This window comes from Perkinsus marinus, assembly GCF_000006405.1.
Source record: "Perkinsus marinus ATCC 50983 genomic scaffold scf_1104296962378, whole genome shotgun sequence".
Taxonomy (NCBI): Eukaryota; Perkinsozoa; order Perkinsida; family Perkinsidae; genus Perkinsus; species Perkinsus marinus.
In genome coordinates this window covers 10,780-35,956 of record NW_003205427.1, presented here as the reverse complement: position 1 = coordinate 35,956, position 25,177 = coordinate 10,780, and the positions used below count along the sequence as shown (strand labels likewise).

The window sequence follows — 25,177 nt, the reverse complement described above, 5'->3', positions numbered from 1 at the left end:
TGTGTTGGTTAGAAGGTAGGGAGTTAGGCGTGTGCTTTATCAGCTTTGTTCTTCCCGGCATTCTCGAGTGGAGAATGTCTCTAACAGCCTCAACAGTATCTTACTCGGCACGAAGATCATGCCTTGATGCTCGATGATGCCGCTCGCTATGCGGTGGCCGTCGTATTAATGGTAGTTACAGGCGACACCCACCTAGCTGGACTGTCGTGATGCCGTCTCTTGTTAGATCGGTTTGGCTTTATGCCTCTTCGTAATCGATGAGTTTCGTGGTACCAGACCGGAGGCTTCGACGGCGTTCATGCCAGTTTTTTCTCCCGTTGAGAGCAACCCATGGTGAGCAGGAAACCGGGCATGAAATAGTAATGATGTGATTAGGGCTAAGCTGAATGACTATGAGTACTTCTCTGGCCTGTTCGGTCTTGGGAAGTGGGGTTTGTGGAAGTGGCCCACCAAGATGGTCCGCCGCAGCACTGCTAGGCTCGCCAAAAGTAGCAGACGAACTCAAGTTGATGGGTTGTCAGGGTTATGGGTTAGGGCTGCGTAAGGAGACAAATGACCACTCTTATCGTGAAACAGGCCTCCCATGGGCACCCGTTGTCCATGCTTACATCAGCTGTATGGTCCTTTTTATGAAGGGCATACTAAGAGAGTGTCTCTGGACTGTTACGGTCAATAAGAAAAAGAATGCTAACGAGAAATGGTGCCCGCAGTGGTGGAAAGAATTCTATACTCAGCACATGTGAGTGGGACGGAGAATAGTCGGCGAGCAACTGGATGGACCATATTGAGGTCTCGGTTGGGATCCAGGTACCGAAGGATCGAGGACTGTTGGAATAGGCCCATATGTTCGGCACCGGGCAGCACCATCGATGTATTACTCGAGAAGGGAATCCCTACCTAGTGTCTCTATCCCTTCAAGGGATAGAGACACTAGGTAGAGGTGTTCTAACCAGGTACTCGTCCGAGCTCGTCATTATCACATTGCGAAGCGCTTTGGGAAATTCCAACCTACTGGGGAGGTCCAGAAAGGATGTATCAATTTGGCTTCGTTTAACTACCTTGGATTTGGAGGCACCGATGAATACTGTAGGAGGATACTCGACCCTTGTAGAGTAACTTGAGCTCCACATCAGGCACTCCACTGGCGATCAAAGCGTTAGACCAGTTCGGGCTGGCAGTGTGTGCTTCGCGACCAGAATATGGAGGTGATGACCACAATGCAGCGTGTGGTCTTCTATGGTGGGTCCTTAGGAACGAATAGGCTCCACACTGAGTTTGAGTCGAAGGTGGCAGCATTCTTGGGCAAAGAGGCAGCCCTTGTAACGGGCATGGGATTTGCCACCAACAGTAATACTCAACAGAAGCAGAGCTTATGTTTCGTCCCTATGCTTGCTTTCGAGCTGTACAACATAACCAATATGTTCCTGTTTGGAATGAAACCAAGCTGCAGGTACTTTCCTGGGTGCTTTGGCTATGACTGAAGGCGGACCAGGGGCTAAGAAGGTGGTCCGTACCTTAGCTCTAGTTTCATTCTAGTTTTGTCTCTTTGATGCTGCATAACGGACTATTATCCGTATTGGAATGTTTTTAGACTCTTTTTGTATCTGACCAGCTGAACCACAAGTCCATCGTGGAGGGTGTGAAGCAAAGCAACGCGAAGGTCATCGTTTTCAAGCATAACAATATGCATGACCTTGAGAAGATCCTTGATAGAGAGACCCGTAATAGGCATGTCTCTCTTACCAATACCATCCTTCTTCCACATCGGGTATTGTAGGCTCGGGAAAATGGGCTAAGATCGTTATACTGGTGGAAGGAATATTTTCCATGGAGGGCGAGTTCTGTAGATTGAGAGAAACGGTAAAACCAAGTAAACGGCATGTTCCCTTCCCTCATAGTAGTTTAAACTGGCAACATTCTACTGTAATGGTCAGGTGTCGCTGAAGAACAAGTATAAATGCTACCTTTGGTTGGATGAGGCTCATTCTATAGGAGCTGTTGGGCCTACTGGCCGAGGCATTTCTGAGCTGTTCGATGTTGGTAATAAGTGGCCGACCGCATCGCTCCGCTGTGTGGATGAAATCGAGCGCAGGATTTCCCTCGTTCATATGCAGGCTGTTGTATTAAATCATTGGCCTTATCACTTTCCTCGATAGAGTTCCTGCAGATACATCAGAGATCGACATCATGATGGGAACTTTCAGCAAGTCCTTTGGCTCTAATGGTGGATATATTGCCAGTACTAGCCAGTGCATTCAGGTAGGGCAGCTCGGAGAGGTAGTCTACCAGTGAAGTAGGATCTCATCGTTGGTCCTCAGCACCTTCGTCGCTGCTCCCTGGGTTGGATCCACGGAGCTGCGATGCCACCAATGGTCACAGCGCAGGCCATGGCCGTTTTGGACCTGCTGTCGACTGAGAGAGGCAAGACCAGGGTAGAGCTGATCATGGCTGGGGTACCTGAGCTCATTATTCACCAACAGTTACGTGCACTCCGAGAGAACGCAAACTATCTTCGAAAAGGTCTGATGGAACTCAATCTTCGCGTCATTGGCGATACTGACTCACCCGTCATCTGCTTTTTGCTGGTATACTTCCGACAACAGAGACTTTGATAGCATTGATAGTATAGATGGGCAGCGTAACGTTTTTTTACGGTTTACGTTACGGCGTGCGTAACGTAAGCAGTTTACGGTTACGGAAAGGCCGGTTACGACTTTACGGTTGGTGCTGAACTGCTTTGTTAGAATTGTGGCTGAAACATTCGCTGTAGTGCACTCCTTCATAGCTCAATTAGATGTTAACTCATCTTTCGTGGCTCGGTCCGAGCCGCTCGGATTCAACCGAACTGCTGAGAGAGTAACATTCGGATTGGCATTTACCACTCGTCTCCTTTGCAAATTTCGCCCATCATACTCCCAAGCTGGCCCGGAACTGCCAAGCCAGCTTCGTCTACCGATGGGCATTCACATAAAACAGATTCAGGCGACTTGAATGATCAATCCTCGTTTTGTCCTCTGCATCTCCGTAAAGCCCGTTACGGCGCCGTAATTTCACGGTACGGGACTTGAATCGTAACCGTAAAAGAGAACCGTAACGGTCCGTAACGTAATTCTGCCCATCTATAATTGATATGTTATTCGAGTGATAGGTTATTCCAGGTTCACCCTGAGAAGATCGCTCAGTTCTCAAGAGAGTGTTTGAAGAGGAATATAGCAACTGTTGTGGTACGTCGAGGACAATCGGGACTGCCCTTGGTCAGGGGTGGTCGTTGGTCAGGTTGGGTATCCTGCCACACCGGTAACTCTGGCTCGGGCCAGATTCTGTGTGAGTGCTAGCCATACGAAGGAGCAACTAGATACTACCCTTGAGGTTATGAAGGAGGTCTCCAGGATAGTGGGTGAGGTCTATTAGTGATGTCATCTCCCTCTGGATGTTTCTGTCTGACTCAGGCATCGAATACGGTAACAACACGGATGAGGTAGCATCTAGAGCATACAGAAAGTACCTCTCCGAGGCAGCAATCGTCAGCGATCCTTTGCCTGGCTTGGCGACCTATTGGAGGCCAGAGCCTCTGGTCCCTAGCTGGGTGGATGCGGAGGAGGGAGAGAATATGTCGAGTAAAAGTGAGGAGGGGATGGGAAGCTGTTATTGGTCTCTCTCTGGTCTTGAAGCTTGTGGGCCTTTGAGTGAACAAATCGCTGAGTTTGGGTCTAAGCGTAGACCGGTGGTCCTCATGATAGGTATCTCTACTACTGATTCAACCTCCCGGGATGGTTGCTCGAGTCATTCTGAGGATGAGCACGGCGACTCTTTGGTGGATTTCGCCACGATCGATCCGTTGTCACTCCAGCATAAGCCAGACGACAGCCTGATGGAGATTGCGAGGGCCGTCGTGAGGGAGAAGGGCTTCGGTACCTGCGGCCCGAGAGGCTTCTATGGTGGGCAGAATCCACCTCATTTGAGTAATTTACGGTATTGCAGGTACTACCGTTGAGCATTTGGACTTGGAGAAGGCTATCAGTGAGTTACTTGGAACAGAGGCATCCATTGTGTACAGTCATCATACTGTGTCCGACTCGAGCGTGGTGAGTAGTCATGACACCGTCGTTGGTTTAACCCGTATAATCTGATATGTGCTATACCCCCGGCAGATTCAAGCATTCCTTACTAACAACGACTTCGCTATAGTCCATAAGGATGCGAATGTTCATATGTGTACTGGTCTCAACCTTTCTCGTGTAAAGAACATTACTTGGTGGTCGGGCGACATCGATCAGCTGGCTAGTCTGGTAGAGGCACAGAGCAAAGACGTGAAGATAGCCGCGAGGGCTGGTAGGCTCTGGATCCTTATGGATAGCAACTATGGCGTGGATCTATCACAGGTCCGTAGATGAGCGATTTACTGGGCGAGCGAGATATGTGTGTTTTTTTCCAGGTCGTCGAGATTAAAGACGAATTTGGTGCCTATCTGCTGCTTGATGACACCTATGGCATCGGTACAGTGGGTGAGAATGGTCGAGGATATTGTGAATACTACGGAGTAAGACCGAGAGGTTTCATGCCAGGACTGTTATCAAGCTAGTTCAATCAGGTTCCATGTTCTTCCGTCGACCTCCTCGTAGGCTCCCTCGAGCACGCCTTCGGATCACAGGGGGGATTTTGTGCTGGACAGCAAACCAGCATTGATCACCAGACTCTTCATGGCAGCGGCTATTGTTTCAGCTCTAGCTCTCCACCGGCTTCTTGCAAGTTCGCAGCTGAGACGATGCGTCGTCTGCAAGGGAATGAGCGTCTTCGTTCCCTTCAAGCCAATGTTGAGCAACTGCACCAACGTCTAGTCGACGCTGGGGTAAAGGTTCTCACTGACTCGCAATGCTTCAAGCAGATTATTGAGGTTGGTGATGCCCAGAGTGTCGCACAATTTTTGAGAAGGGAGGGTTTTGCCGTTCAGCCTGTGCTGGTGTCACCACTAGAAAATGCCGGCTTCACTGCGTCGGAGCGGAAGAATACTATGTTGAGAATTTGTGTCCGTGCGGATCATACATCAGCCCAGATTGCCCAGCTTGGAACCTCTTTGAAGGGGCTGCATCCATCGTCGCTACTCTCGGTTCGTCAAGATGAGGGTAGCAACAGCTGTGTTTTTCGGACATTGCCCTCTTGTTCTCCGTATAGTGGTTAGGATTAGGCGTATAGAGGCTGGCATGACGTATTTATTTGATTACTATTAATATCTCCCTTTGCGTTTGACGTCATTTTAGTGCTGTGCCTTGTGAGTTTCTCCTCGCCACCTCGGTATAGACTAGCGGCAAGGAGCTAATCGTACTAGTGCTTCTGACGATGTGCACGAGCTGCTGATGGAGTGTCAACCCTTCGCTCAATGGTTGACTCCGTCGCTTCTCATGTCGTGCATTATTCTTTTGTCTTTTCGAACTTTTTCAGATAGCGGTCATGATGGTACGCTCCGCTCCAGTCGTATTATTACTCCTTCTAGGCTCCTCAATGGGAGTCTGCCTTACAGAGGGTTTTTAGCAGATTTTTAAACTTCGGATTAGTGGAATTTCCCTATTGCTATCAGTGATAAGTGCCCAGGTGAATGGCGAAAAGGTTATCGGACTATCCATCGACGACATCTCTTGGGACTATCACAATGAATAGCACCAGCTACTTTTCCGTATGACTTTCAAGCGAATTTCCGATGTACTTCCTGGTTTTTGTTCGAGTGTATCAATTGGAACGAGACTGGTATTGTGTGAACTCATCGCTGGAGTCATACTCTATGGGCGGCTAGATCCGCATTAACCGAGGGGCACGGTGTGGGCGTATGCGGCTCTTGAGCTTTTATGGGGAGTTGTAGCTACGACCTTTAGCTTCTTGGCAGAGTTTTGCCCCAGGAATTACTCTACAACATCTTGAGCTTGAGAAGGCCATGAAATACTCCAATACTTGAGTAGAGGCAGAGGCGGTCCTCCTTAGCAGCCATCGTGTTGTTAATGTTAGCAGTGCGGCAAGGCAACCCCGGGCCCTGCGATTTTCTTTGGTGTGGCTCAAACCTTCGTAAATGATCTCGCCATCGTCCACTAATACGCCATCTATCGTATACACACTGGGGCGAAGCTGTCTACAGATGCCAGAATGTTTCTTTATGGTCTGACAATATCGATGAGCTCTTCGGCTTGGTCGAGGCGATGATGTGTAAGGCTGTTCAGTATTGTCTCTCGTGTCTGGATCGGCATAGACGCTCAAGTGGGTGCCGATCCCAGGGAGGTAGGGTTCAATTAGTTTTCGCGAACTGGTGGTGGCAAGCTGTCCCTATCGCGTCGTCGATATCAAGTATTACTCCAAAGCTTATTGGTAACACCTGCACCATCGGCACCGTAGGCGCGGAACGTCGCTGTTAGTATGGACAATTTGCTGAGAGCAACGTTATTTGACGGGTTCGGAGAGATGGGCTCACTATTCTTGATGGGTCCGTTGGTCTTTCATGGATTGTTGACCTCGTCAGCTAGACTGTTCGGGTTTGCGTTTGCAGTTCATGAAAACGGAGCAAGCGGTTGTACGGCTTGGTTCTTGTTGAGTGTCAGTCCGTGTGCATGCGTGCAGCCTTTGTGGGTATAAGCTCACTCATCTTCGTCATATCTGGGATCGCATGTAGGGAGGTAAGGGTTGCTGATCAATTCCAGTTGGGTGACCGCTCCACTGCAACTTCGGCATGTCCGAATAGGAAATCTATCGTATTACCTAGAGGTCGATAAATCAACGTGGAAAGGTTATTATCGTGAATCTGGTTGGCGTCAGCGAAGTAATTAACGTGGTCCGATAGGTGTTTATAGAGGAAAACGAATGAACGATGACGGGATCTTTTCTGCCCTCGAGGTTGGGTATGGGAAGGCAATGATAGGTAGGCAAATCGCTGAATGCGGCTATCTATTGTTTTGTTGAGGTCTCGGCTGCGGTTGTCTGCTCGCGGGCATCGTTGGTGTGATGTCAGCATACAGCCGGAAGCGGTACCTCTTATCGGGGTAAGGCGAGGGTTGTCTCTGTTTGAGTGTAGGGTCGTAGGTATGTCCTCTTATCGGTGCTACTAGGAGGGAGCCTACTCGCTGTGTCATGCGTGGGAGCACTGAATCTTACTCAATGTGAACCACTACGGCTTCAGGTCCTAGCGGATGTCAGTCGTACCGATGCTGATAAGTTTGCCACTGTATGTGGTCGTCATCGGGATACTGGTAACTCCGACATGACAAGGCTCATCTCTTCTGGGACCTTTCAGGAGCCCTCTATGGATCCGAGCGGATGTTGATACTAATGAGTGAGTACGAGAGTATGAGTCAAGCCTTGAGCAACTGCATGGCGAAGTAGAAAGGCTCGTAATAGCGGCGCCTGTTATGGGTATTATGTTAGCCACACGAATACCTCTGCTGGAGGCTCCTTGGAGGAATGTCCAGGAGCTGTAGATGACCAACTTGTCCCATGGGAGGTCCATCGGTAGGATAGTGCCAAGGTCGGCTCGGAGGGCTAGGGCAGATATAGTGGACTGCTGAGGGAGGCTGAGAGGCGTTACCATTGTGGAGGTGCCTGCGAGCCTGGTACGCCCCTGTTCGGCTGGTCGGAGGGTGCAGGCAAAGGAGGTGTAGGAGTGATGCGTTGACAGAGTTGTATTCGTTTACTAGGGAGGGCTTCGAGATGGGGTCGGGGATAAGCCGCTAGAGCCTTGTGTGAAGGGCATCATGGAGGATCTCCAAGGGCAGGCTAATGCGAACGCGTAAGAGGCGCTGTAGAGTAGGAGACTCCTCCTCGTGTGCAGTACTCTATCGCTGGCTACTGCGATACCGCTGTTGTTGTCGGGCTTGTGTGGGGCTCTACTGTGCTGCAGTAGAGCTCAGAAGCGGCTCGAGGGTCGTCGGCAGCAGCAGCAGCAGCAACACGGCCTCTACCAGCTGGCACCATCAAGTGAGCCGGTATTGCAGCGGCCTTTCATCTGTGCCTCCTGGTAGCTGAGCAGCTCGGCTTGCTGTCCATAATGCTGGGTGAGGATAGCACTGAAGACAGTGATGATGAAAACTGATGCCATCATGCCATCATGTTTCACCATTGTTTTTACTTTACCCTGTCGGGCTCTAGTCGTATCCATCGGACCCGGGTGGTAGTGCGAAACTATTTCTTTTGTGTTCAGCTGAGTATTTTTGAATAATGTCTCCCCGACTCGGTACCTTCCTGTTGAAGGCCCTCGTTCTGTTGGGATATGCTCATGCTTGGGGAGAGGATGGTCACTCCATCGTAGCGGCAATTGCTCAGCGGATAGTATCTGATAGAGTCAGTAATAGGGGGTTCACCGGACACGCACCAAGTTGTTGCTGAAAGCATTATAGTTCCGAGAGAGCTCGTGAATGTATTTTTTATACGGTCTCGCTGCGGAGGGCTCGCTGAGGACGCCTTCACGTGACATTTAGTCTCATTTCCCATGGAAGATGTCGATGATGTCCTTATCAGTTGAGGGGGTGAACGAAACACTTGGTAGAGGACAGGATATGATAGGCGTCGCCTGTTGGGCTGACAAGGCCTCTCATAGTGCTCAGTAATACGGAGTGTGTTCAGCTGCTGCTCATGAGCGACGCTGATTGCGAAGGTATCGATGGACAGCTCCCCTTCACTTCGTCGATACTCCTACCAAGCAGTGTCAGATGGTCTATGAACGTGACTGTCGTGATGATTTTTGTGTTATTGGCGCCATTTATAATTACACTAATAGAGCTATTGTAATAGAAGGAGATGAGGTTACCTCGGTATGGATACAGTGTGTTCGGCCTCGGACTCGGGTATCTCTACTGTATTACTATAAAGGGTGATTTAGAGTGCTAATCGCATTATATGGTAACTCAGTGTATCTTTAATCGAGACTAAGTCGGACGTGTTCTGAATGACATTCAAGAGCCAGCGATAAACGAAGGTTGACATCTTCTCTCACTTGATCTCGATGAAGCTCTGGCTGACTTCAATCTCGGCGCTATTTTGTATTCAGTCGAAGAGCGTCTCTCGGGCGGAACGCGAGTTCGCCATGAAACTGGTGATACATTTTCTCGGGGACATCCATCAGCCCTTGCATGTGGGTTTCGGGGGTGATCGCGGTGGAAACAATATTCACGTAAGTTCACCGGCGACTACACGACTGCATGTAGTCGAGTTAAGGTTACCACCGACTTTGCACCTCCTGGTCCCCGTCACAAGGTATCGAGTAAGCTTCATCAGGTGTGGGATAGTGGTTTGATATTACAGTAGGGCGGAAGGATTCCGAGTTGATAGTGATGAGGATCTTTTTCACAATTAGAGACGAGTTCGAGCTACGCGTTCAACGTCGTAGAGAGCACAGGAAGATACCGCCGCATCCTCCGTATAGACATAAATTCGAGGAGAGATGGTATTAATGGGCAGAATAACAGCGATTATCCACAGGGATATCTGCGATAGTTGCTAATATCACTAGTTAGTCGACTGAGGTTGATCGTACTCACCAGTGCAGCATAAGATCCCGTATCTGCTGATCAGGCATGAGCTCTTCGAGCACCTGTGGACAAAGCTGTCCAAGGGTGGGGAGTATGCCAAGCACCGTGAGGAGTGGCTGGCACCATGTCGACAGAATGGTCTTCAAGAATGCACCAAGACGATGGCTGAAGAGAGTCTAGCAGTGGCCTGCACTGCTGCGTGGGTGTCCATTACCCACCTCGTGTTTCAGTGGAGACAATAGGTACCATGATGAGTACCGCCGATGGATTGCAGATGGGGACGTGCTGGACCGCAATTACTTTCTTACGCGGAACCCGCTGATGGAGGAGCAGTTGGCCAAAGGAGGGGTACTGCCGTTCTTCAGCTTGGAAATGCCCAACAGCGTACTCACCCGGGTTTCGTGGTGTAGGTTCGGCTCGCCTGGGTACTTCAGCAGATGTTCGGCAGCAACCGTCATCGTCATCGGGGTCGCAAGCCGACAACGGGCGAAGATGTGGTAGTCGAGTATGTGTAGTGTTTGCGAAATTAGTTTTTTGATGCCGTCGGGGCCCTCGAGGGCACGCCGGTTGCAGAGAAGTGCATATTTCTATCAAAAGTTCATCCGGTTGCGTTGGTCTGCTCTTGTTATTGTCCATATGGGCCACTCTGATCTTGAAAAATTGTATTAGGGACAGCGCCTCTTCCTTCAATGTGGCCCACGCCCCCACAGGGCTCCAACAGCGGCAACATGGCTGCGTATCAGGCCATGCTGTGGCAGCAGCAACAGCAGCAGCAGCAGCAGCAGCAGCAGCAACAACAACAACAACAACAACAACAACAACAACAACAACAACAACAACAACAACAGCAGCAGCAGCAGCAGCAGTGGTAGGGCCTAGGGGGTGCTGGATTGGATGCTTGTTGTACCTTATTGGCAACCACTACGATTTTTTTCCAATTCTGCGTCTACTAACGTATTGATTGGCGATGTCCCCCTCAACGACAGAGTGTCGGCTGCTGGCCGAACGTGAGTGCCACCCAGCACCTTCCTGGTTACACCATTCAACGTCTCCGTGTATAGTCACCACTGTGCTGCTAATGGCGACTTTCAGGCCTGGCAGCGCGCCGTCTGCTCTGCCGCGGATCCCCCCACCCGGGATGCTGGGCGTCCCGCCACCGATACCTCAGCATGTGGCCTCGATCGGCATGCCTCCGGTGATGCCGCCTATGATGCCCTTCGTACCCCTCGTAGCACCACCGATGCCCATGGCTAGGCACGGAGCAGCCATCCAGGGGGTAGGTCGCGAGGGACAAGCTGACGATTGTTCATTCAATACTCAGCCTCATGAAGTGGTAAAACGCCTCTTCCCTCAGGCTTCATCTTCGAGTTCGATTGAGCCGATGAGAGCAGCAGCGTGAGACCCCAAGAGCGCTGTATGTGCACCAACCATAGTTTGTTGGTCTTCTGACAGGCCTGTCTGGGAGCGAGTCCATCTCCCTTCTGATACCGCGGCTCGAGAAGCACTCCGATCGAAGCTTCTTGAATGGGATATGGAATTGGATGCCCATGGAGAGGCACTGCAAGGGAGTGCCCATCTTGCTGAAGGTAGCAGTGGTAGTAGCCGTACATGTAATAGACTACGGTGTTACTTCAGACATCCGCCACGCCGTGAACGAGCTTTGTACTAGTGTGTCTGAGCAGCAACGTATACAGATGTCATTGTACAGTGCAATGGGTCATGGTAAAGGACGGAGAGGGGGCACGCAGTATTACAGTAGGTGAGGTCGCTGTTGAGCTGTCGAACTGCTGAGCTTTTAGGCAACAAGGTAAGCCTGCATAGGGCGAATCTACAGGGTCTCCAGCAAGCCATGGAGAAGGTAGTGTTGCTATCGCCATCGATTCTGGAGTTGAGTATCACTTGTGGCAGCAGATAACAACGTCATTGCAGTCGTTGGATGAGGACAAATGTCCAGCTCTATCGGAGTGGCTGAACGGTCTCACCGCCACTACCGACAAGGTCAATGGGGCCTTCCTTCATCAGGATCTGTCGGAGAAGGTAGGAGGCCGCACCTGCCTCTGGTTGGCCCGGGTCCTGTTGGTTTTGTGAGGCTGCAGTGTCTTCAGGTGGTGGACCCATCCAGCTTCGTCTCCGGGTTGGAGAGCATTCGAGATGCCATTAAAGCGTGCGATCCATCTCAGAATGTGAGAAGGGCTCGGCATTCATCGTTTGTGATTTTTGTTGCCAGACTCAAGTCGTTGGCAGTATTGGTCAAAAGTTGGGGACGCTGGTCACAGAAATTGCGCGGTTTCTGACGGAGGTAGATGGTTACGAAGAATCCATGGTGGCACTGTGCTATGGCAGTCTCGGCAAACACTCCAGAGGATCGTCAATCGGCTTAGTCAAGAGGAATCGATGCCATCCCCGACAGAGGAGGTAGGGCCAAGCACTGCGAGAATAGGTATTGCTGTAACTGGAATACTGTCAGGCCTCTGTTACTAGTTGTAGTTGGAACCCTGCCTTGGATCACCTCCCGATAGATGACCACCGGCCTACCATAATGGATCGTATCACCAAACAGACGGTTACGCTCATCCACGGCGACACAGGTAAGCTCAGTCGATGTAAGCAGACCTTCAGACCACCGGCTCGGCTCAGGCTGCGGGAAGAGCTCGAGAGTACCACAATTCATAATAGAGGCGGATCCCAACGCCAAGATCGTCGTAACCCAGCCAAGGAGGCTGGCAGCTATCACGTTAGCCCACCGAGTGCGAGATGAGGTAGATTCTTGCGCGCCACGAAATTCATGTCTATTGAGTCGAGCATGCTGTTCCCCTGTGTGCTTCAGCTCACAGCGTGTGGCAAGGATGGTGCCTCCTTGGTCGGGTATCGAATAGGTGGAGGAGAGAGAAGCGAATCATCAGGCGCTGAAGAGCCTCGGATTCTCTTCGTTACTACAGGCTATCTCCTCCAGAGTCTCGTCCAAGACCCCATACGACTGTACACCAAGTGGACCCATGTAAGGCGAGCATATATCTCTGTTCCGTCCATTGCAAATTCTTAAGGCTCCCAATAGGGCATCTGTCTAGCGATAGCACGAGCTGACGGAATGGGGGTATGTAGCAATTACTGCTTTGTAGGTCATACTGGACGAAGCACATGAGCGTGGTATGGATGTCGATCTGGTGATGTCTATAGTACGACTGATGAGAAGGCAGTCGGTGTCCCCTGACTTCAAGATAGTCGTAATGAGCGCAACTCTACAGGGCAAGGTAACTGTTACTTTTATTGACGAGACTAGGCTTGTATACTATAGGTGCTCGCTGACTATTTCCGGGATCTCAATGCTGGTGTCTCGGGTGGGTCGTTGAAGCCTATATACGTCGGTGTCAAACGATTCGCAGTGGAGAGGTGTGTCACTTTTTTCGCCGTGCTTTGCTATCTCCGCCGGGGTTAGTTACTACCTCGATGATCTCTGGGGTCTGTCTCGGCCCCCTGACCCCTCATCTACTACTGTAGCTGACACACTGAGAGCTCGGAATTCAGTTTCAAAGGTGGGTTAAGCGGGCCTTGTGTATGGTGAAATGCCAGGGTTTCTATCAGATATTAGCGAGTGATGCAACCGAGGGAATCAACAAGCTCACTAAACTTCAAGTGGATTAGCTGATTTGATGCTCTCTGTATATCAGCATTTCCCTTTTCAGGACTCGGCGATCGAGGCCGTAGAGAGCAAGATGGTCCCTGGTGGCACAATAGGACTAGTGGATCTCAAGGACAGTCTGGACCTCTGGGGTGACTCTCTGGGGGTACGATTCTACTGCCTGCTTAGCCGCTTTGTGGTATCATCTTGTTTGGCATTGTTCAGCCCTCGGCGGCCCCAGACTGCGTCACCAAACTGGCGGCCGTGAATCAGGCAGCCAACCTCTCGCCATCGACGAAGTACGAAGTTGATCTTTCCATTGCTATGCTTCATCCGCCTCGTAATGGCTCTGCGCTTCTCGTCCGATCGCTTCATCTCGAGAGTTCTATGTTCGTGCCTTGTGTCGCTCCCTTCGCAGCTTACCCTCCTACACTGACCGCATCACAGGCGGTACCTCATAAGTCGCTCTGTGGGAACGGCTTTCTGGTGCACCCCGAGGTGGTCTCCTACTCGTATGGGGGTCTTTGATTAATTATCAATGATTGCTACGTACCTTTGTTATGCTATTACATGGCTCAGGTACGATGTGTTGGTCTGGAGGCTCATTCAGCACTTTTGTGATGGTGGGGATAGCGTGATCGTATTCTTACCTGGTATTGCGGAGATCTTCGACCTCAATAACTACTATAGGTCTATGATCGAACCGACACTCATCGGGGTGAGGTCACTGTCTTTCCGTTCACTATTACTCCATTGTTAGAGAGCAGGTACGATGTGAAGTGGTGGTACTGCATAGCACAGTCCCTATACAGTACGACAGTGAGGGCAATCTACCTAGGCCTGGGCCAACAGAAGTCCGAGTGTAAGGAGGCCTCAACAGTCCCGACTTGATGGAGGCTTTCTTAGGTATCTATCTACCAATATAGCCGAATCAAGCGTCACCATACCGGGGGTTAAACTCGTCATAGACACGTGTATTGCGAGGCAGGTATGTTTTGTGTCAGCTACCAACACGAGGTCGATCGGTTTCTCCGTGTTAGGTTGTATACGACCAGACGCGCGAGACGGTTGGGGATACGTCTTACCGAGCTACCTTGAAGAATGTATGGACGAGCCAAGCATCGTCAATGCAGAGAATGGGCCGTGCTGGTAGAGAGAGTAACGGCTTATGCGTAAGGGACTTTTCTTGGCAATACGGCATGGCTCACTGCTCTAGATACGCCTGGTGACGCGGAGATGGTTCAAGACTGGTATGGCAAAGTATGACACCTGTGAGATGCGACGTGCTCCTTTGGAGAAGATTTACCTCAACAGCAAGTACCTATGTCAGCAGCTGATGAAAAGAATGCCTAGGCTTGGGTAGGCGACCGTCCCTGTTGTGCTCCCGCATTCTTCATTATCATTTAGGCTGCTAACTGCGAGGTCATTGCTACTCGAACACACTCCCGAACCGCCGGTAGGAGCTGCTGTTGTCAGCGGTTGCTAATATGGAGGATTGCCTTCAGGGTTTGGCCTCACTGAATGCTACAGTAGATGCACTAGAGCGGTATGGCGCTTTGACGCCGAGCCCAACAGGGACCGAGTAATCGAACAACTTCGCAATTTTTGCATCGCTGAGGATACCGGTCCTCAGGCAATTGTCGGAGATAACCATTCTGGGGAAACTGTGCATCATCATGCCATTGGAGTTGAGACTGTGCAAAATAGTAAGGTGTGTGATAGGCTTCTAGTATCCATGGCACTTTGTAGATCCTACTGAGCGTCTGGCTGGGCTGTGCTCTGGACGGGGTACTCATCGCCTCCGCCCTCTCCTCACAGGATCCATTCACAATGCCTAGCATGCTAGTCATGAAAGAATGGAGACAGTTTGGGCGGAGTGCTAGATCAAGCTTCGAGACTAGGTAGGTTTGTTATCGTGTTATCGGGTGAGGGTCCTGACTCTACAACAGGTCTCGTATGGACGCCGGGTCGTACTCGGAGCCATTGATGCTCCGCAATCTCTTGCGGAACTGGCTTGTGGCGTACTATCACTCAGGCGGGGCGGACGGCAGCGATCGGCAGAGCATTTTGAAGCACACTATGGAATTCTGCAGGTGAGTCTAGTTGTTCCTGTGGTGGGGATAGTCCTATTGAGGACAGGTCTACGAAATTGGCGGTGATACCTCAACGGCTGACAAACATCATCATGACTGTCATGGACGTGAGCAATAGGCTATTAGGCCTCTTACAACCCGACACCTTGGCCCACAGACAAGTAGGCTGAGGAAGGGTCCCTTGGTATCTCCGTCTGTTTCTACTGCGAGCCCGATTCTTTTCTACACTATATGTCGAGGCTCTGCCTGACGCTCTTTCGATATCCTGCTGTTGCAGATATCCTGTCTGCTTGAGCTATTGGGTTTGGGAGATGATGTGGCCAAGAAGGAGGTGGTCGAGAGCCTGGAGAGTTTTGGTGCAGCAGACGATGCATTGATGCAAGTAGGTGGTTAGGTTGCCTCTCGTGGTTACCTCATTCCTCGCTAGGCGATGCTGTGCGGCGCGTTTATGCCCAACCTCGTGGTGGGCCATCCAGGAAAGCCGTCGAGTGACTGCGAAGAGTCTCCTCTCACCCTCAGTCTTCAGATGGAAGTGAGTCAGCTCTTCTTCAGATCATCTTGAATCGATTGTATGGGTAACAAGCTACAGTGTCATGGTCTGCATAGACGGATCGCTATTAGAATGCCCTTCAAGCCGCCAATCCTGCTTGAGCGGCCGAGAGAGTTCATCACGGGTTCGGACCCTGCTCGAGCATTATCTTCGTCGGTTTCAGAATCCTACCGAGGTCAGAGTAGCGGCACTACGCGAGGGTCTGATGTCCAGCGGTGTTCTGAGCAATAAAGACAGAGTTGCTATAGAAGCCACTCACACTGGGGTAGTCCTCCGAGCATCTCCTCGGCGGCGAGGCGAAGCAATGAAGCGTGAGAAACTCAGTGATGATGATAAGGAGGAGCGAGCTAGGAAGCGGCGTGTGACTGCGGTGGGTATGACAGCGATGGATGAGGATCTGAAGGCATTGAACGAACTTGCCGAGGTGAGCTCTCGAGGATATGATATCGGAGGTGTTGAATGATGTCTGCCAGATACAGGTAGATGGGCGAAGTGAAGAAGACGAGAAGGAAAAAAGTAGTCGTGACTCCTATAGAGCGCAGAGTGGTGAGGTAATCCAGTGGCAGGTTGCGACAATACACTGGGGGTAACCTGGAACGATGCTGAGGATGCATGGGTTGTCAAGAGGAAGGAGGCTATAGGAGGTATACTAGCCTACATCACTTTCTCTATGACCCCTTTCTTCACAGGCAAAGACATAGTAATTCGAAAAGCCTTCGTGGCTGATGAGAATACGAGCATAGTGAAGTCCCGTATGGATGCTATTAATTGGTGATTTGCAGAGGCAACTTCAATTGATTGTACGTCCTACGTAGGTTCCTCGGAGGTTCGGCTGCTCTCGAGTTTCCAGCTGAGCTTAGCCCCCCTTTCGAGGACGTTACTTCTGTATTGAAACTCCTTACTAGCGTGCTCGCCAACTGTCAAAAGGGTCGGCCCGGTCAACTGAGTGCCTTACCTAGCTCGGAAGGGGAAGTAGTCATGCACCATCATGGCAGCATCTGGACAATCCTGTTTAGATTTCTGTCCAGCCTATAGAGAGGAAGGCGGCAGTGCGATGGAGGACCGTGGGAGATCCCGTGGGCGAGGGTGGGTGTGACGATGGGGGTACCGCAGCCATATGCAATTGGCGGAATGTTCTGGGGAGCCTTGCCGACTACGAGGAAGGATCCCAGCACAAAACGTATGCCATTGAAATCTCGAGCCACAGATTGTACATCACTCGAGCTATGTCAGGTTTTTTGCTGTTTTTGCATCATTGCAGTCTGTTGGTAAACAGTGTATGGTGGACGGAGTGACATTATTGAACCCCACTAATGCGCTTTCCTTAATCCTCTGCTTCCTAGGGACGAGGTAGCGACCGCTCCCTGCAACACTCCGAACGCTTCTTGCTATGGTTAGATATCATCGAGTTGACGTCACGGTGAACATATTTGCCCGGCGGGTGACCTCTGTGGAAGTCATGTCCCTCCAAATGGATAACCTTGATATCCCGCTTGACGTCTTCACGAATATCGACAGGATTCGTCGAGAATTGAATCGGATTTTTGAAGGTATGATGATACCAACTGTTTTCGGCTCATCCTTGGGCACATCTTCAGCATCGAGTGCGAACTTCGCGAAGCTGTTACGAGAGTCTCGAGCCCTCCCTCGGTATTTGTCGGAGATGCTAGTACCGTGGGAGGATGCCGAATCGATTCCTGCTGCCTTTGAACTTCTCAAGGAGGAGTACAACCAGAACCTGGCTGCCGATCCCGAGTTCGAGATGAACCCCACTGTTACACTGCATCTCTCCGAGAACGTATCTACTCCGGCAACGTCGTCGACTGAGCCAAGCAACAGCGGTTTTATATCATGGGATGGTGGAGCGGTTCCGCACTCGGCCAATCAGCAGTCGATTGCTGAGGCTAACACGGAGTTGCTACCTTGCTACGATCTGGAAGCGAAGGTGGAGGATCGTATACGCCGGCACAATAGTGTAAGCTGGAAGGAACTGGGTCAGCCGATCCCGTCTATCCAGCAACTCCGTTGTACTGCTGCTCCTCTTTAGCTCATGAAGTCGCTCACCCGTTTTGCCGGGTATTCGGATGTTATTGAGACTCACTTATTTCGAGCAGCCTCTGCTAGGAAGGCTCTTGATCGCGCTACCCAAGAACCGGACGTCACGAGGCGTGCCGAAGCTATCGCCAAGTACTCCACTTCTCAGAATGCTAGTCGGGGCTGTTCAGTAGTCCATCGTATCCTTCAGAGTCTTCGACCTTCTCACTCGATGTGGCGAGGGTTTAGCTGAGGTTCAGAATGAGCTCACCGCGTTTGAGCGAGAGTGGACATCACTGGACGCAGACGAAGAGGTAAGTCCGGCAAATGTTGTTTCTCCTGAGTGAGCTGATGCCCTTCTCAGGGTGCACCCAAGGTGATGCGTGGGAGAGCGAAGTACATTTCGGACGTTGTCCGCACGAAAGCTGACAAGTGCCGCTCTATCGTTGCGGAAATCAACGCTGAAGGACTTCGAGCACTCGACGATATTCAGAGTTGCATAGCAGAGTCGAACTCTGTGTCATCAGCTTGACTCACGTTTCGCTTCAACTTGTGGTGTTCGTGTCCGCCTCCCGTTCGTCTCATTGCTTTCTTCATGACAGGTTAGGATTGTAACAATCCTAATCTGTATCCATGGCAGCTATCTGATTTTCTATGAACCCTGATGCACCCTGAGATCATCGCGTCTCCCACCAGGAAACGGATAGTAGCCTGCTATTAGAAGTGTAACTGGCTCAGTAAGGAGTTCGAGATCAGGCCAATAAATGAAATGCGTCGGGAAATATCGTCATGTGAAGGGGTGGGTTACCTTGTAAGCCGTTAGGCTGGATGGTGTCGGGAAGTGAACTTTCACTTGCATTTTCTTGTCTCTATGTCCGACAAATCAGGATGGTTATCATCCTGAGCGCCTCCGCTCCTGTACTTGAGGATATTCGCGAAGTGACTCTCTGGCTTCACTTGATACCGACATGTTCTATGACTCCCCTCCTGAGACACAGTTTCGATAAAGCTTTCGTCTCGCGGTCTCGTGCTGGATAGTCGCTGAATTATCACACCTGTGTGGCGACTCACGACTAAGTACTAATATAAGTTATATTATACACCAACATTTCCGGACGACTATACGCTTGATGCAGACTAGTAGGAAACCTCTTGCCGAATATCTCGTCTAGAGCGGTCTCGGCTTTAGGAGTGATCGGTCAGGCAGTCTGACCAGGGTAGTCTGACTCAGACTACTCGGCGATAGAACGTGCATGTCCAGGGACATGGATCGACTGTCACTCGGGGGTATTAACTGCGCAACAGTTGCGCAGTTGCGCCGCAACTAGTTGACGACGTAACTCATCATGAGTTACTCATGCCACAATGGCCATGTCGAAATTTGAGCAGTCGCTCTTCAGATGATAAGATCAGAAGCATCTCAAGAAAACGCAAAGGCTGTGAATTACAATCGCAGGTGCGGATAGGTGGAAATCTGCGGTTTGACTGTCGAACTTTGACACCTCGGATGCTGTAATCGCCGATTACAATTACCAATTACCGTAATTGGTAAGAAGATGTATAACAATCGAAATTTTCGCTTCGAAAGTTGAAGGCGGAGAGAATGAAGGAATTGGTACTCACAGCATCTCATAGCAATCCATACTCACAGCAATCCCCTCGAAGTCGAGAGCTCGTTCATTCCAGAACAAGAAAGGTGAAAAAGTGACATAAAGAGTTTGGTAGCTTCTCACTCATAGCACTGTTGAAGAGGTTGCTGTGAGCTATCCATGAATTCGTTGATGACTTCCATGACACCACGGGGATCCTCACTTACAGGGGAGAGGCTCCCGCCGGAAACCTGCGCATATATTCACTAAAAAGGCTATCACACACTGTGGCGTGTAGGCTAAATCATCGGCGACTGTCAACACCTATGTAGGAAAACATGTGGCCTTATGTATGGCCTCCAACCTACACGGACACCAGGTTGCAGTAAGCCCGGGAGAGAGAAGTCCGAATTGACCAGAACGGAGGGAATAAACCGATAAGAAATCTGAAGACAGCCTCATGATGGTATCGCCTCTCCGCTAAAACTTGAAACTTCGCCAAGAAAATTTTCTCACTTCAGCATTAGCGCCAATGAATTTTTCGCCTACTCTCAGGGAGGATTTGAGTTCTGGTCGCCGCAAGAAAGAGATAGCCAAGAGAAAACCCTGTTGATAGCGAGGGTCATAGGAAGACGCACTTGTTAACTACAAGGCTTTAGCAATCGCATCGAGAGGAACTGCTAGCTATAGAACACTGCTGAAATCATGCTGAACTCCATCTTGATCTGCAGTACCCTGTCTGCGCCACATGACAAGCTGAAAACGGTGAAGGTGACGGAACCACACCTCTATAATAGAGGCTCTATTACTGTAGTAGTATTACATGACTCGGGTTCTCCTTCAGACACTAACTCGGATGGTGATAGGAAGTGGGTCTCCAAAGGAGATTGGCGGGTGGGGATCAATGGAGACTCTCGCATCACTATTTCCGCTCGCGTGACGTTCCGTCGACTTGTGATTTATGGGTTACCTCTCTATAGATGTTTCTCCGTCACCAACACCCCCGCCAAATGTAGTTCCTCAATTCATACAGAGGAGTGCCGCTGGTGTCTCCAATGTTATGCCTTTCGGCTCAAGGAAGAGCGCGTCCTAATGGAGGTCCATCGATGAGAAAAGAGTCGGTTGAAATTGCTCCATGTTTGCGAGTGGCTCTTCTAGTTGACTCTGGTCCAGAGGCTCCGGATCGAAGGTAGCTGCCGGTTAGATATCCCGGATGGCCGCCCGGGGTCTCCTCGAAGGCGCAGGGCCCGTATATCCTGGATAGCCTGCTATCACCTACCTCGGTATCAGTTCTGTAGGATCGTAGTTCGATGGTACTTGGGATCGATCGGCTTTCTGGGCTCTCGTGCTGCACAAATGATCCGGAGCGCCGATGCCCTTGTACCCCTCACAGGGAGGTATTCAGGCTCCTGGTTCCTGCTTGCTCAAGAGTTGATAGTTTAACTATCAACACTCAGAATAAGAGGTTAGCTATCATAGTTAACATTTTATTCTCGCAAGAATAGAACTTGTACTTGAAATCTTTTCTTGTAAGAGCCGAGTCGGCTCAGCCGACCTGACTTGAGCAGTGATCGGCCAGACTATCAAGTGCTTGATACACTCGTCACCTTTGTGCTTATCGAAGTGAGTTGGCGTCCAGCACTAAGGTGCTGGGCGTCTGGAAAATGTCGTCGTCCCACCCTTCCCATCCAGGGGCTTGCCTGGTAGGAACGTTCCCTCCCTGGCTGATCAATTCGCGACACGATCTCTTTCCTCAATGTTACGCAAGATCGCGGACGAAAGCCCGGAATTTCCTTGGTGATAGCTCGCGCATGCCCGAAAACATGGCTCGACTGTCACAACTGAATTTTTCAGGCTACCATTCGGGGATAGTAACTGCACAACTAGTTAATGGAATGACAGATACCCCAATGGACATATCAACATTGTCATCAACGAGTAACGTCGACTAACTTAGTTAGTTGTAGACCACAGCTTTTAGCCGTAGAAAGCATAGGATGGTTATATGAACGAACTGTGAGTAGTCCTAGTAGTTACTCGTGAAAGGATAAGACCCAAAGAATGTAGACATGAAGCTCACAAGTATACGCACATTTCACACGTGCGAAAAGGTCAAAAAGTTGCGATTGCGCATTTCGGATGATATAATTGGTGATTAATGATAAGTTGAGGACCAAAAAAGACAGCCAAGAGAATATCTCGTTCACCTCAGAACAACCAAGACAACGGAGTGACATGAAGAATCTGGCAGCACATCCCCCAAAACACTGTTCAGGAGGTTGTTATGAGCCATTCATGAAGTCATTGATGGCTTCCATGACTCCACGGGGATTATCGCGCGCAGCGAGGTGGCCCGCCCCGTAAACCTGCGTATATATTCACTAAAAAGGCTATGACACACTGTGGCCGGGTTTACTTGTACAAACTCGTATTCGTGATTACTGCTGCTTCGTCGCAACCCAACAACCCGACCGGTACTATCCTGAATGAAGCAGGGGTGTTATCCAATCTATCGAAACGACCATGGAACCTTTTTAGACCTCAAGTGAGTCCCGGCAGAGTCTGAGTGTATGCTTATTCTTCCTTTCGACTGTCTCACCTTGAACTCCACATCCTTGGCGCTCCGGAAGGCATCTTTACCGGGCCAATCCAAGTCGAGCATCCACGTTTTCAGACCCATGAAGTTACAGATATAGTCTAAGTCACCGACAACGGTCAACACCTAAGTTATGTACAGAAGATACTCTAACCCATGCTATGATCTTCAACTTACACGAACGCCAGACTGCAGTAGGCCCGGGAGAAAGAAGTCCGAAGTGACCAGAATGAAGGGAATAAGCTGATTATAAACCTGAAGACCGTCTCTGATGATATCGTCTGCCCTAGGAGGCATGAAGCTTCACGTAAGAATTACTCAGAATTTTTTTCTGAGATTTCCTCACCTCATCATTATCGATGATGAATTGTTCGCTCACTCCGAGGAAGGTTTTGACTTCCGGTAGCTGCATGAATGAATCAACCTAGGGAAAAATCAGGAATTACTCAAACCAGGTAGACGCCTTCCCCGAGTCCTCATTGACTCCAATGAGGAGAGCTCACGTAGAGCGAGCCTTACATTTGGGGGGTCTCCCTCGTTGTTGCATCCATGCCGGTCTGGATGGGCACATTTGGTCGTAAGTTTATAGCTGACATGACTGTTATTTCGGATATCTGTTCAAGATAACCTGTAAGTGACTCACAAGTCCACTCCATTGTCGACCAGCGCAGTTAGAGATAGTTCTTCACACTGCTCACGGGCTGCCCTGCAGACGTTCGCTGGAGAAGAAATAATTGGCTCGATCCAAACTATCATGAAGTACGCTCCCTATTGCAGTTCTGTATCTTTTGCAGGCACCCGGGCATCCCTTGTTTCATTTGATCGTACCTTGTCGAATGGGAAAAGTCTATCACACTCATATCAGAGAGTGTAGGCACTATCAATATCTCTATGATGGGCTATCATAGAGATACGTTTGAAAGAGAGTATATATAGATATTGTTCCAATATCACTACCCCTCTACCGTGATACTATTTTTTGGTATCATTATGAGACTAACATGGTGTTCTACTAAGGCTCATTCGGGCCTTCTTTTCTTCGACAGTGGGTTCGACATGGATATCCAGAGTCATATACCAGTCTCAGACCGTACGACGATACTCACTGCTGCTTTGTGATGGCAGGCGCCGCAGTTTCGCTCTTGAAGGCCATCTCGGGATACAAGGGCCACCTGAAGTTAAGGAAGTGGAAGAGATACAAAGTGAAGGGTGGCTACTGAGCTTCGGCATTTATCATTGCGTTCTGGAAAATGATGCCCTTGAGGTTTATTGGGGGTTCGCTACCTTGTTTCAAAGCATGTGCGATCTGTGGGAGCAGAACGCCTGAAATACGCAGAACATCGTAATGATAGTGATATGAATGTTGTGCGTTCTATCACCCGCAAATGAGATCCCGACCAGATAGAAAGGGCCTTTGTACTTGGGGAATCGACTGAAAAACTGCCCTAAGAATCTGTATCTGATGATGATTGAGGAGATCCAACGAAATCCCATGAGATGCGCACTAACATGTTCATCACAGTCTCTCCTACGGCTTTCTCAGGTGGCCCTCCTTTGCTGTATCCCACCCCGGTGGGTTGATCCAACCAGATGCCATTTGCTTTGTTAGTCCACGAGTTCCTGAAACATTCATCTTGAGAATCATCAATGTGGACATCTTACGGGTTGATGGATGCCGCTGTTCCTTCTTTGTTTACCATGCAAGGACCGTTGTATCCGACCCCTGAAGCAGTTCCGCTCCCGCCTGGGCCACCATCAACCCATAGGAAGATCGGATCAGTTGCTGGATCGTTCCTCGATTCGAAGAACCAGAAGAAGTACCTGCCGACAGATCGCTCGCCGTAGCAGTAAACGGTAGTTCTCACTCCCTCTGTGGGTTTCCCGGGTCCACAGCATATCGCCCATGAACTTGCTCGACGTTGGGATCACAGAGCCCCCCTTTGCCATTAGTAATAACCTTGAGACCCTCCCAAGTAGTGTTCGTAGGACCTGTTTCATTATGAGACACATCTGGGGCTACATAAAGAGCTTCAAGCGTCCACAGGAGGCTGCTCAACCATAACGAACTCGCAGTAAAGAGCATGAGGGATGTTACTCAACTGCCTGAAGGAAATCTACATTTGAGTACAGGAAATCCGGACGAGGACATCATCGGGTCGTCGATTGATACTTTAGGTAGTCTATGCTAGTGACTCTGGCAAAATATTCCTGCGATCGACAAGGTTGGCAAGGGTGCCATTAGTAATCCTTAAAAAGTCTAACGGAAGACTCTAAAGGCGATCGATCGTTTAACGCATGCACACGTTAGTTACGCGTAGGACTCTCTCGGCGCCCTATACTGTCTAGTAGACAGTGTCTACTCACCACAGGCAGGGCCGCACAGTGGGACAACGTAGAGGGTGGCTGATGATGGCCCGGCCATCATGGCCGAACGAAGTCGATTTGATTGAAAGCTTAATGGAGTGTTGCGGCAGTGAAGTCATTCCTGTAACGGGAGAGTATGCAAATACGTGCAAGATACGAGTGCGACCATCCCGTGGAAGTTCCACGGTGGAACTCAACCAAGCAATTCCTCGGTTCCATGTGGAGCAGCTATGCACCACTGGAGTTGGTGCGCTTCAACGTCCCACGCGGAGACTCCGCGGGAGACGTATATCCGACTACGTCGAGTAGTCCACTTGTTCAGTCGGCACAGTGAAGCCGGGAAGTGGCTTAGATATCGGCCATTCTAAGTACTGTGAGTTACTGAGCGTTGCGACGGTCCAGTGGGGCCAACGAGTGGCTGACAAATTACCCACTTCAAGCACTGTGAGCAACTGAGTGTTGCGTAGGTCCAGTAGAACCATTGGCAGATCAGCCACTTCAGAAGAACGAATTAGATAAATGAACTTTGATTCAAGTAGAGTGGAAGGAGTTATTCATGAAATGAGAGTTCAAATTCGAAGTGAAAGTTCGATTTTTGTAGACCGGTCGAAAATGAAAGTTCGGATTCGTAAATGAAGTTTATAAATTCGGAAAGTTCAAATCCACCGAACACAAGACCAATTTCGACCAATGAACCCTTCGAACAGCTAAATCTTTAGGGTATGGGATGCGCGTTAAGTTGATGGCCAATCGCTGAATTCCATGTGTTATTGAGAGATCTGCTACCTGTAATGTTACTTGATGCCAGCCGACATACACCCTAATGAACTCG

At 50.0% G+C, this 25,177-nt stretch overlaps 6 protein-coding genes across 6 annotated transcripts; 4 read left to right on the top strand and 2 right to left on the bottom strand.

Annotated features, from left to right (window-relative positions):
• Positions 1-41: 41 nt before the first annotated feature.
• Pmar_PMAR022940 (serine palmitoyltransferase, putative) lies at positions 42-5,655 on the top strand (the record flags this gene model as incomplete). The annotated part of the gene is made up of 24 exons (XM_002771780.1): positions 42-171; positions 227-333; positions 376-488; positions 535-739; positions 808-871; positions 954-1,086; positions 1,134-1,205; positions 1,252-1,347; positions 1,451-1,503; positions 1,592-1,721; positions 1,778-1,860; positions 1,935-2,040; positions 2,168-2,259; positions 2,319-2,432; positions 2,481-2,585; positions 3,159-3,224; positions 3,277-3,397; positions 3,450-3,623; positions 3,741-3,938; positions 3,982-4,085; positions 4,152-4,382; positions 4,436-4,540; positions 4,592-5,123; positions 5,576-5,655. The coding sequence occupies exons 1-24, from the start codon at positions 127-129 to the stop codon at positions 5,653-5,655; spliced, it is 3,129 nt and encodes a 1,042-aa protein (XP_002771826.1). The 5' UTR covers positions 42-126.
• A 1,185-nt stretch (positions 5,656-6,840) lies between these two features.
• On the top strand, positions 6,841-8,065 carry Pmar_PMAR022939 (hypothetical protein; the record flags this gene model as incomplete). The annotated part of the gene is made up of 9 exons (XM_002771779.1): positions 6,841-6,898; positions 6,941-7,019; positions 7,060-7,226; positions 7,271-7,355; positions 7,402-7,485; positions 7,525-7,630; positions 7,671-7,762; positions 7,877-7,950; positions 7,995-8,065. 9 exons carry the CDS (start codon positions 6,841-6,843, stop codon positions 8,063-8,065), a joined length of 816 nt encoding a protein of 271 aa, XP_002771825.1.
• Positions 8,066-8,190: 125 nt separating this feature from the next.
• Pmar_PMAR022938 (ATP-dependent RNA helicase, putative) lies at positions 8,191-16,537 on the top strand (the record flags this gene model as incomplete). The annotated part of the gene is made up of 42 exons (XM_002771778.1): positions 8,191-8,317; positions 8,491-8,575; positions 8,627-8,756; positions 9,020-9,064; positions 9,187-9,272; positions 9,326-9,415; positions 9,544-9,699; positions 9,743-9,848; positions 9,911-9,994; positions 10,669-10,776; positions 10,855-10,895; positions 10,953-11,086; positions 11,136-11,255; positions 11,300-11,358; positions 11,412-11,537; positions 11,606-11,683; positions 11,728-11,915; positions 11,988-12,088; positions 12,138-12,259; positions 12,328-12,498; positions 12,620-12,751; positions 12,796-12,890; positions 12,937-13,033; positions 13,083-13,133; positions 13,184-13,285; positions 13,345-13,631; positions 13,699-13,837; positions 13,887-13,981; positions 14,026-14,107; positions 14,160-14,291; positions 14,336-14,478; positions 14,527-14,575; positions 14,625-14,701; positions 14,753-14,825; positions 14,869-15,020; positions 15,069-15,212; positions 15,259-15,373; positions 15,490-15,594; positions 15,640-15,744; positions 15,926-16,186; positions 16,236-16,278; positions 16,329-16,537. The coding sequence occupies 42 exons, from the start codon at positions 8,191-8,193 to the stop codon at positions 16,535-16,537; spliced, it is 4,845 nt and encodes a 1,614-aa protein (XP_002771824.1).
• Positions 16,538-17,425: 888 nt separating this feature from the next.
• Pmar_PMAR022937 (hypothetical protein) lies at positions 17,426-18,328 on the top strand (the record flags this gene model as incomplete). The annotated part of the gene is made up of 4 exons (XM_002771777.1): positions 17,426-17,737; positions 17,810-17,949; positions 18,008-18,110; positions 18,161-18,328. The coding sequence occupies 4 exons, from the start codon at positions 17,426-17,428 to the stop codon at positions 18,326-18,328; spliced, it is 723 nt and encodes a 240-aa protein (XP_002771823.1).
• A 3,339-nt stretch (positions 18,329-21,667) lies between these two features.
• Positions 21,668-23,928, bottom strand: Pmar_PMAR022936 (Carboxypeptidase Y precursor, putative; the record flags this gene model as incomplete). Its single annotated transcript, XM_002771776.1, has 14 exons — positions 21,668-21,751; positions 21,802-21,867; positions 21,985-22,107; positions 22,159-22,236; positions 22,328-22,405; positions 22,501-22,570; positions 22,625-22,700; positions 22,745-22,809; positions 23,088-23,153; positions 23,199-23,304; positions 23,361-23,440; positions 23,491-23,601; positions 23,644-23,802; positions 23,873-23,928. The coding sequence occupies 14 exons, from the start codon at positions 23,926-23,928 to the stop codon at positions 21,668-21,670; spliced, it is 1,218 nt and encodes a 405-aa protein (XP_002771822.1).
• An 83-nt stretch (positions 23,929-24,011) lies between these two features.
• On the bottom strand, positions 24,012-24,464 carry Pmar_PMAR022935 (hypothetical protein; the record flags this gene model as incomplete). The annotated part of the gene is made up of 2 exons (XM_002771775.1): positions 24,012-24,084; positions 24,346-24,464. The coding sequence occupies 2 exons, from the start codon at positions 24,462-24,464 to the stop codon at positions 24,012-24,014; spliced, it is 192 nt and encodes a 63-aa protein (XP_002771821.1).
• Positions 24,465-25,177: the final 713 nt, after the last annotated feature.